The 11,108-nt window shown below is 49.8% G+C and overlaps 1 protein-coding gene across 1 annotated transcript in view; it reads right to left on the reverse strand.

Moving 5' to 3' along the window:
• LOC144827859 (IgGFc-binding protein-like) overlaps positions 1-10,459 on the reverse strand; it is a 196,488-nt gene extending 186,029 nt beyond the window's left edge. Inside the window, exons 1-2 of the mRNA XM_078686024.1 lie at positions 10,372-10,459; positions 6,820-6,960 (exon numbers count right to left, since the gene is read on the reverse strand). Of these exons, the coding sequence (XP_078542150.1) occupies positions 6,820-6,960; positions 10,372-10,459 (229 nt within the window). The remainder of the gene's footprint in view (positions 1-6,819; positions 6,961-10,371) is intronic.
• Positions 10,460-11,108: the final 649 nt, after the last annotated feature.

Genomic DNA, 11,108 nt, shown 5'->3' on the forward strand with positions numbered 1-11,108 from the left:
CTAAACTTCTCCTGGCATAATAGCTTTGACATCATTGTTGTGTAACGCTTTGAAGGTTGGCTGTTTATTTGAATAGCGCTTTAGGTGTAATTAATTTGTTAGATTTAGGAGCCTTTGATTGCTTGCTGGCGAGCATTGTGCTGTGCCCTCGCTGTTTTCAGTTTCATTTCAGCCCTCCATTTTGTTGTTGTGCGATCCCCTGGCCCACCTCCCCGCTCCCGCCTCCCAGCTGACCCTCCCACACACGAATAGTAAGCTCTCCTCATCCCAAGCTTAACTGTGACCGCCAGGATTCCCTCCCGAACGGTCGCTCCCCCACGCTCCCTTGCTCGAATTATTTGCAGCACCTACAGCCCGCAGCTGAAGCCCCTTGCACCCGCGACCTCTTGTCAGCGTCTGGTATTGTAGCTTCACACAGAAATATCGCGCTTTGAAGCCCATCTTCGTGCAGCGCTTTGGAAACTTAATTCTGCTCATTTGCATCGCGCTCTGTGTTTCATTCACTGTGCAATTAACAGCGTGTATCGTATCTTCTCCTACCATATTAGCGCTTTGAAGCTCATTATCGTGTAGCGCTTTGGAAACCTAACTCTGCTCACTTGCATCGCGCTCTGTGTTTCATTCATTGGGCAATTTACGGTATTTATCGAAGCTTCTCCTGGCATAATAGCTTTGACATCATTGTTGTGTAACGCTTTGAAGGTTGGCTGTTTATTTGAATAGCGCTTTAGGTGTAATTAATTTGTTAGATTTAGGAGCCTTTGATTGCTTGCTGGCGAGCATTGTGCTGTGCCCTCGCTGTTTTCAGTTTCATTTCAGCCCTCCATTTTGTTGTTGTGCTATCCCCTGGCCCGCCTCCCCGCTCCCGCCTCCCAGCTGACCCTCCTACACACGAATAGTAAGCTCTCCTCATCCCAAGCTTAACTGTGACCGCCAGGATTCCCTCCCGAACGGTCGCTCCCCCACGCTCCCTTGCTCGAATTATTTGCAGCACCTACAGCCCGCAGCTGAAGCCCCTTGCACCCGCGACCTCTTGTCAGCGTCTGGTATTGTAGCTTCACACAGAAATATCGCGCTTTGAAGCCCATCTTCGTGCAGCGCTTTGGAAACTTAATTCTGCTCATTTGCATCGCGCTCTGTGTTTCATTCACTGTGCAATTAACAGCGTGTATCGTAGCTTCTCCTACCATAATAGCGCTTTGAAGCTCATTATCGTGTAGCGCTTTGGAAACCTAACTCTGCTCACTTGCATCGCGCTCTGTGTTTCATTCATTGGGCAATTTACGGTATTTATCGAAGCTTCTCCTGGCATAATAGCTTTGACATCATTGTTGTGTAACGCTTTGAAGGTTGGCTGTTTATTTGAATAGCGCTTTAGGTGTAATTAATTTGTTAGATTTAGGAGCCTTTGATTGCTTGCTGGCGAGCATTGTGCTGTGCCCTCGCTGTTTTCAGTTTCATTTCAGCCCTCCATTTTGTTGTTGTGCGATCCCCTGGCCCACCTCCCCGCTCCCGCCTCCCAGCTGACCCTCCCACACACGAATAGTAAGCTCTCCTCATCCCAAGCTTAACTGTGACCGCCAGGATTCCCTCCCGAACGGTCGCTCCCCCACGCTCCCTTGCTCGAATTATTTGCAGCACCTACAGCCCGCAGCTGAAGCCCCTTGCACCCGCGACCTCTTGTCAGCGTCTGGTATTGTAGCTTCACACAGAAATATCGCGCTTTGAAGCCCATCTTCGTGCAGCGCTTTGGAAACTTAATTCTGCTCATTTGCATCGCGCTCTGTGTTTCATTCACTGTGCAATTAACAGCGTGTATCGTATCTTCTCCTACCATATTAGCGCTTTGAAGCTCATTATCGTGTAGCGCTTTGGAAACCTAACTCTGCTCACTTGCATCGCGCTCTGTGTTTCATTCATTGGGCAATTTACGGTATTTATCGAAGCTTCTCCTGGCATAATAGCTTTGACATCATTGTTGTGTAACGCTTTGAAGGTTGGCTGTTTATTTGAATAGCGCTTTAGGTGTAATTAATTTGTTAGATTTAGGAGCCTTTGATTGCTTGCTGGCGAGCATTGTGCTGTGCCCTCGCTGTTTTCAGTTTCATTTCAGCCCTCCATTTTGTTGTTGTGCTATCCCCTGGCCCGCCTCCCCGCTCCCGCCTCCCAGCTGACCCTCCTACACACGAATAGTAAGCTCTCCTCATCCCAAGCTTAACTGTGACCGCCAGGATTCCCTCCCGAACGGTCGCTCCCCCACGCTCCCTTGCTCGAATTATTTGCAGCACCTACAGCCCGCAGCTGAAGCCCCTTGCACCCGCGACCTCTTGTCAGCGTCTGGTATTGTAGCTTCACACAGAAATATCGCGCTTTGAAGCCCATCTTCGTGCAGCGCTTTGGAAACTTAATTCTGCTCATTTGCATCGCGCTCTGTGTTTCATTCACTGTGCAATTAACAGCGTGTATCGTAGCTTCTCCTACCATAATAGCGCTTTGAAGCTCATTATCGTGTAGCGCTTTGGAAACCTAACTCTGCTCACTTGCATCGCGCTCTGTGTTTCATTCATTGGGCAATTTACGGTATTTATCGAAGCTTCTCCTGGCATAATAGCTTTGACATCATTGTTGTGTAACGCTTTGAAGGTTGGCTGTTTATTTGAATAGCGCTTTAGGTGTAATTAATTTGTTAGATTTAGGAGCCTTTGATTGCTTGCTGGCGAGCATTGTGCTGTGCCCTCGCTGTTTTCAGTTTCATTTCAGCCCTCCATTTTGTTGTTGTGCTATCCCCTGGCCCGCCTCCCCGCTCCCGCCTCCCAGCTGACCCTCCCACGCTCCGCCCCTCCACTATTCATTTAAAGCAGATGTTCCAACGCGCAGCGTCCACGCGCTACGGCCACGCCGAAGGTGCGCCAAAGGTAAGCCGGTCTGCGCCCGTCCGCGCCTGGACCGCGCCCAGCGCCCGTCCTCCTGTTCCATGCCGCTCCCAACCCCCCAGAGTAACTTATGATGCCGCTACTCTCCTCGCCCTCAACCCCGGACACACCCCACTCTGCTGCAAAGCTACCCCAGGACGTACCCACGGCCCATTCACCTGCCTCTCTTGCAAGTTCAACTGCTTCAGGACCATCACCAAACACACTTCCTCCACGCACAGCTCCGAACCCAACGACTTGAAATGCATCCTACTGAACACCCGCTCGGTCCACAGACATGCAACCGAATTCTGGGACCTAATCGACACTGCATCACCTGACATAGCCTTCCTTACTGAAACATGGATGAATGCTTCTTCTGCCCCCGACATCGCCATAGCCATACCGGACACTTACAAGATCATTCGAAAAGACCGCATCGATCAAACTGGAGGAGGCATCGCCATCGTCCATAGAAACACCATCAAAATTACATCCAGCTCTGACGACAATCTTGCAACCGCCGAACACCTCCACTTTCAGATCCACACCGACCCCAGGACCACACTTAGAGGAACCCTCATTTACAGGCCCCCAGGTACCCGATCTCAATTCAGCGACGACATCACTGACTTCGTCAGCCCGCACGCCCTCGCCTCCGAGAACTACATTCTTCTAGGAGACCTCAACTACCACCTTGACAACATTCTCGACAACAACACCACCACCCTTCTGGACAACCTGTCCAATCTCGGACTCAAACAACTTGTTGACACCCCCACTCACATAGCCGGACACACCCTCGACCCTATCTTCACCTCCAGCAAGCACATCTCCTTCGATCACACTACAGCTCTCCACTGGACGGATCACAGCTGTGTTCACTTCAGCTACAAAACAACCCTGACCCACAACCGTCCACAACCCATTCCCCGAAAAAAATGGAACAAAATCACCACCGACCAACTCCTCACATCACTCAGCCAAAGCACTCCCACCCTAGCAACGGACCCAGACCTAGCGGCCACCAACCTCAGGCATTGGATTACCCACAGTGCGGATGAACTAGCACCCCTGAAAAAACACCAGTCGAAATCATCCAGCAAAAAAGCTCCCTGGTTCAATGATGACCTTAAAAAATCCAAGAAGACATGCCGCACCCTGGAGAAGAATTGGAGAAAAGAACCAACCTCAGACAACATGACCTCCCTCAAGACAGCAACCCGCAAACACCACCAACTGATTCGATCCGCCAAGAAATCAGCATTAAAGGACCGTCTCGACAACAATTCTCATAACAGCAAGGAACTCTTCAATATCGTCAAAGAATTCACCAACCCCCCTGCAGCTTCCAACGACATCACTAACTCCCAAGACCTCTGCGATGCGCTATCCTCCTTCTTCTACAACAAAATTGCCGACATCCACAACAGCTTCAAGAATACCCCCAATGACCAACTCACCCCACCCCCTTCAGATCCCACCCCTCCAACTAATTACCTCAACTCCTGGAACCCAATCACCATTGAAGATACCATTCGCCTCATGAACTCAATCCACTCTGGCTCACCTTCTGACCCCTGTCCCCACTACATTTACAACAAAGCTAACTCCATCATCGCTCCCCAACTCCGCGATGTCATCAACTGATCCTTCAACTCCGCCACCTTTCCAGAAATATGGAAACACGCCGCACTCAGCGCCCTTCTCAAAAAACCAACAGCAGACCCCTCAGAACTGAAAAACTACCGACCCATTTCCCTCCTCCCTTTCCCGGCCAAAGTCATCGAGAAAGCCGTCAATAGCCAACTCGCAGCCTTTCTTGAATCCAACAACTCCCTGGATCCCTCACAGAACGGCTTTCGAGCCAAACACAGCACCGAAACCGCCCTCATTGCGGCGACCGACGACATCCGAGCACTCCTGGACAACGGTGAAACAGTGGCCCTCATTCTACTCGACCTCTCCGCTGCCTTCGACACGGTCTGTCACAACACCCTCATACAACGCCTCAACAACATCGGCATAAAAGGAAAAGCCTTGGACTGGATCATTTCGTTCCTAGCCGGGAGAACCCAGAGAGTCCGACTCCCCCCTTTCTACTCAGAGCCCACCGAAGTCATCTGCGGCGTCCCTCAAGGCTCCTCAATCAGTCCCACCCTCTTCAACGTCTACATGGGTCCCCTCGCCTCCATCGCACGTCAACACAATCTCAACATCATCTCCTACGCCGACGACACCCAGCTAATCCTTTCCCTCACCAAAGACCCCAACACCGCCAAAAACAACCTTCACGAAGGTATGAAAGAAGTAGCAGAATGGATGAAACAGAGCCGCTTAAAACTCAACTCTGACAAAACGGAGGTACTCATCCTAGGATCCTCCCCCTCAGCTTGGGACGACTCCTGGTGGCCTTCCGCTTTGGGATCTGCGCCCACACCCACAGACCATGCACGTAACCTTGGCTTCATTCTAGACTCCTCCCTCTCAATGTCCAGACAAGTCAACGCCGTATCGTCCTCCTGCTTCAACGTCCTCCGCATTCTCAAAAAGATCTTCCGCTGGATCCCCCTCGAAACAAGAAAGACTGTCACCCATGCACTGGTCACGAGTCGACTGGACTATGGCAACACACTCTACGTCGGAATTACAACAAAATTGCAGAAAAAGCTCCAGCGCATCCAAAACGCATCAGCGAGACTCATATTAGACATCCCGCGCCGAGAGCACATCACCGGTCACTTAAAAAACCTCCACTGGCTTCCCGTCAACAAAAGAATTACCTTCCGCCTTCTTACCCACGCACACAAGGCCCTCGCCGCAGTCCCGCGCATCCGAAAAACCACCATGGGTGGCAGATCCTTCTCCTTCCTAGCTGCCAAGACCTGGAACTCACTCCCCACCCACCTCCGCCGTACTCAGAATCACATCTCCTTCAGAAAAGAACTGAAAACATGGCTATTCGATAAACAGTAAACCCCTCCCTCCAGCGCCTTGAGACCCTCTGGGTGAGTAGTGCGCTTTATAAATTCATGAACTTGAACTTGAACTTGACATGATTTCACTTTTACAAAAGGGAGTGGGTTTTTTCCCTAGTAGTGTGGGAAACATCTGTAAAATTAAGATTGATTTATTCAAATTCATCAGACATTTAAAAACTAAGAAATTCTTTTAGCTTAATCCTAAAGATAATTAAACTTTGAATGAGTTGCAACCAAACTTTGTACCTAGTACTTTATTCATACAGTGCCTGGAGAGGAGAGATGGACAGGTGGCTTGAACAGTGTGCAGTAGCTCCAGGATCAAGCACCCATCTTGAATACTTCATGCAGCCATTTTGAGCAGCCCAAGCAGCCATTTTGAATAGCCCAAGGAGCCATCTTAACAAGCACAATCAGCCATCTTGAATTCCCCGTGCTGTCTGTGACACTTTTAGTCAATCCTGTAAGCTGACAGTACTGTGCATGCTGAAGAGTGTAGATATAAAATTGGAATGCTGAATCCGAAAATACAATCCCCATGACACAAAGTGTGCTTGCCTTGAAAATGAAGGCTGTCTCACTCATAACAAGTTTTATTTTTTCCGGTGGTCTCTTGTATTTTGAGATACAAACCTACAGACATGAAACAACCAGAACACAGACAGACAACGTGTGCACCCGAAGATTGTCTAGAAAAAAGTATGAGTTACCTGCCTTCTCTCACACATCACACAATGTAGACTCTATCCTGACTCAGAGTGTAACATGACAAAACAATGAACCAGTATTCCTTTAAAGTCCTAAAACTGTTGCTACACAAGAAGTTGTGTTTTGAAAATGAAACCCTCTATGATGGTATTAGGGCACACATCTTGTTACTTTGTTACCAAGAAATCATTCAGCAGAACGGAAGACACAAAGTGTACCTGTTGTTCCAAGCTGTGTGCTGCTTGGGATGATCTCAGCTGTTGTGGCTGCTGAGCTTGTGGTGGTCGCTGTTGTAGACCTGCCAGGGGTGGTCCCAGGTGTGTCGGAGGGTTGGTAGGTCAGTGTTGTAGAGCTGCTTTCTGTTAAAAGCACACACATATAATGTCAGTGAGGAGAGGGCAGACAGGCTTCAACACTACATCTACTTGTAACATGAGAATTGCGGATATAAAAAGTTTCCCCCATAAGGTACAAAAAACTTAGCCTCCTCCTACTAGCTATGAAAAGGATGTCCCCACCCTTGCGACAGGCACCTCTAAAGTAAAATGTCAATAACAATTTAAATCTTCAATATCTTAAGAGTGCTTAAACTTTTCACTACATATACGACTCACGCCTCTGGGCACACACCTCCCTCCTACCTACAGTCCGTCTTTCATGTTTATGTCTCCAGCTGGAGACGGGCACAGATCTGGGAGCCTGCTGAGGTGAGGCAGGTTGAGGCCTTTATGTTGGCAGCCTCGCCTCACCCATCAGCAAGGCCACTGGAACTATGCGATTTTGCATCAACTAAATTTCCCACATAAATGTGGATTCGCCATATTTGCCACTTAATCCACCATCTGCTGCAACATCTGCAGAGTTTAAGTAAAAAGATTGTTTCTAGCATAAACTGACCAAAAGTTACTAAAAGCGCAGCAAAATATTGCTGCGGAAAGGAAGGCCCTTGGAAAATATTCACTGGTCCCCTTTCTGTTGTTTATTGCTATATTTAGATGTAAAACAGGTAGTAATGAGGTGAAATCTTTACTCAGAGAGTGTTAACATGTAAAAATGAAAAGACTATGATGTAGAACTAGAGTAAATTATGCTGCATCATGCAGCAATATTTGCCTTTTCTTGACACATAATTTAGTCAACCAAACCTGACATATAATTTGGTCCATGAATGCTGCATGATTCCAATGGCCCTTTAGCAAGGGCAGGGTTTTTTCATATGAAAACAAAAAGTAAATGAACCTATTCTAAACCATCATTCCTCACCATCCATTGACAGGTCACAACAAGTGCTTTCAGATGAGGCCTGTGGGCAACCAAAGAGCACCCTCGGTGCTCAGAGCAAGCTGCTTAAATATTGATTTTATAGCGCGAACTTGGTGCAAGGGCATTAGAGGTCTTTGCACAAGAGTCAGTTATTTTACATGAAACCTAATCATTGTGAAGTTTTTGATTCATTCACAAGGATGCAAAATAATTTGCTCAGAACCTCTGCCTGTTGAGATGAGGCCAGGATCCGATCTTGGTTCCCAGTTGTAAAGTCGACAACTCTGACCTCTAGGTCACATCGCTTCACTAGTAAACATGTGTCTATTAAAAGGCCTGTTCCATCACAAAGAAATTCACCATTCTCTTACACATAAAAACGATGATAGTTTAAAGTGTACATAATTATGTGAATATAAGAAACCTTGTTCCGGTGCCTTTGCTGTAGGCATTTCAATGAGTTACAGCTGTAGCTGGCTCTGTAGCTGTATTTATCAGGAAGCATTCCAACCTAGAACACCCCCCAACCACGCAGCCCACAAAGACGCCATCCGCAACCATCACCACCTCACCAGAACAACCAAAAGAGCCTCATTCACAGACCGCCTCGACAACAACGCCGACAACAGCAAAGAGCTCTTCAACATCGTGAAAGAATTCTCCAATCCCAGCTCCTGCACCAACGACATCCCGCCCTTGCAAGCTCTGTGCGTCACCCTCGCCGCCTTCTTCCACCACAAGATCACCGACATCCACAACAGCTTCAACACTCAGATCAACCCAACGCACCCCACCACGACAAGCACACCCAACCCCACCGACCACGACCTTCTGACAACATGGACCAAAGTGAGCACTAAAGACATAATCGAGACCATGAGCACCATCCACTCAGGCGCCCCTTCGGACCCTCTCCCCCACCACATCGCCAACAGCCTCATCGCACCCCACCTGCGCAACATCATCAACCTCTCCTTCGAAACCGCCACTTTCCCTGAGAGATGGAAGCACGCCGAGATCAACGCCCTCCTGAAGAAACCCAAGGCGGACCCGAGCGACCTCAAGAACTTCCGGCCCATCTCCCTGCTTCCGTTCCCAGCGAAAGTCATTGAAAAGACCGTCAACACCCAGCTCACCCGCTACCTAGAAGACAACAACATCTTGGACCCGTCCCAGTCTGGCTTTCGCAGCAACCACAGCACCGAGACCGCCCTCATCGCCGCCACAGACGACATCAGAATCCTCCTCGACACCGGCGAGACAGCAGCCCTCATTCTCCTGGACCTCTCCGCCGCTTTCAACACCGTCTGCCACCACACTCTCTGCACACACCTCTACGACGCAAGGATCCGAGACAAGGCCCTGGACTGGACCACCTCCTTCCTCACAGACAGAACCCAGAGAGTCCTCCTTCCCCCGTTCCATTCCGGAACCACCAAAACCATCTGCGGCTTCCCACAGGGATCTTCCCTCAGCCCGATGCTGTTCAACGTCTACATGGCCCCCCTCGCCCGCATCGCCAGACTACACGACCTCAACATAATCTCCTACGCCGATGACACCCAGCTGATCCTCTCCCACACCAAGGACCCCCTCATCACCAAATCCAACCTGCACCAGGGGATGAAGGCCGTCGCCGACTGGATGAAGGCAAGCGGGCTCAAGCTGAACTCGGACAAGACGGAGATCCTCATCTTTGGGCCCAACCCATCGGCGTGGGACGACTCCTGGTGGCCTCCTTCCCTGGGAACCCCCCAAAACCGGATCATTCTCGACTCCACGCTCAGCATGACCAACCAAGTAAACGCAGTCTCCTCCTCATGCTTTCGCACCCTCCGTATGCTCCGCAAGATCTACAGATGGATCCCAATGAACACTCGGAAAACAGTCACCCACGCCCTCATCAGCAGCCGACTCGACTACGGAAACGCCCTCTATGCCGGAGTCCCGGCCAAACTCATCAGCAGACTCCAAAGAATCCAGAACGCCTCTGCACGCCTGGTCCTAGACGTCCCTCACAGAGACCACATCACCCCCCACCTGAGAGACCTGCATTGGCTCCCCGTCGACAAAAGAATCACCTTCAAACTCATGATCAACGGACACAAACACTCCACAAGACCGGCCCAGCCTACCTCAACAGCAGACTCTCCTTCTACGCACCCAACAGGAAACTCCGCTCCGCCAACCTTTCCCTGGCCGCCGTCCCGCACATCCACAGAACCACCTCCGGGGACAGATCCTTCTCCCACCGCGCCGCCAAGACCTGGAACGCCCTCCACCTACGACAGACTACAAACCTCCCGGCATTCAGAAGACTGCTCAAGAACTGGCTCTTCGACCACTAACTGCAGCCCCCCCCCCCCCAGCGCCTTGAGACCCTAGCGGGTAGGTACGTAGGTAGCGCGCTTTACAAATTACTTGATTGATTGATTGATTGAACCTATCAATTTATGCCCACAGTGCCACCCTAAACAGACAGCTGCCGTATGCAAATAAGTACTGACCCTGCTCCTCATAGGAAGAGTGCAGCAGTGCCTGGCGAATTCCCCTCCAGAAGAGAAGAGAGCACAGCAGCAGAAAGATCATGGCCATTTATATCTCATCAGAGAGATGGAGCAAGGGTGAGGTGGCAGAGCAAGCAAGGGACCGTCTGGGCATAGACATGGCGACTTATAGCGCTATATCAAACACACAAAATGGGGGAATGCTTACGAATAGTTTACAGCACTGGCAATCACACTGGGGAAGATTCCAACCTATCATTTTTATACCATTCTCGAAACACGCCCACCTTATGCAAACCAGTACTGACCCTGATCCTCCTGGGGATACTTCAACCCACAGTGCCATCTGACGCCCCCTCCTGAAGAGCACACAAGCAACCCCAGACTGTTTTTTAGCCTCGTCAGGTTTTATCAGTGAGGTATAGCTTAGATCCTATGCCAAAGTGAGCAAGAGACCAACGTCTCGGTATACCCATGGCCTCTCGTGCGTTGCATCAAAAACACCAAAGGTAATGGAAGGAATGCATGCAAATAGTCTAACCCTTTGGCATTCTCTCTGGATAGTATTCCAAGCCATCATGTTTTCCTCAATGTGCCACTCCAGAGAGAAGCTCATCTTATGCAAATCATTACTGGCCATACTCCTCCGGCAATGAACATCCCAACTCCCAGGTGAGGCCCCCCAGAACGAAACACAATCAATCCTAACCTCAAGCGGTAATTCGCTGAGGAAATCG

Source organism: Lissotriton helveticus, chromosome 4_1, assembly GCF_964261635.1.
Source record: "Lissotriton helveticus chromosome 4_1, aLisHel1.1, whole genome shotgun sequence".
In the NCBI taxonomy this organism is placed as follows: Eukaryota; Metazoa; Chordata; class Amphibia; order Caudata; family Salamandridae; genus Lissotriton; species Lissotriton helveticus.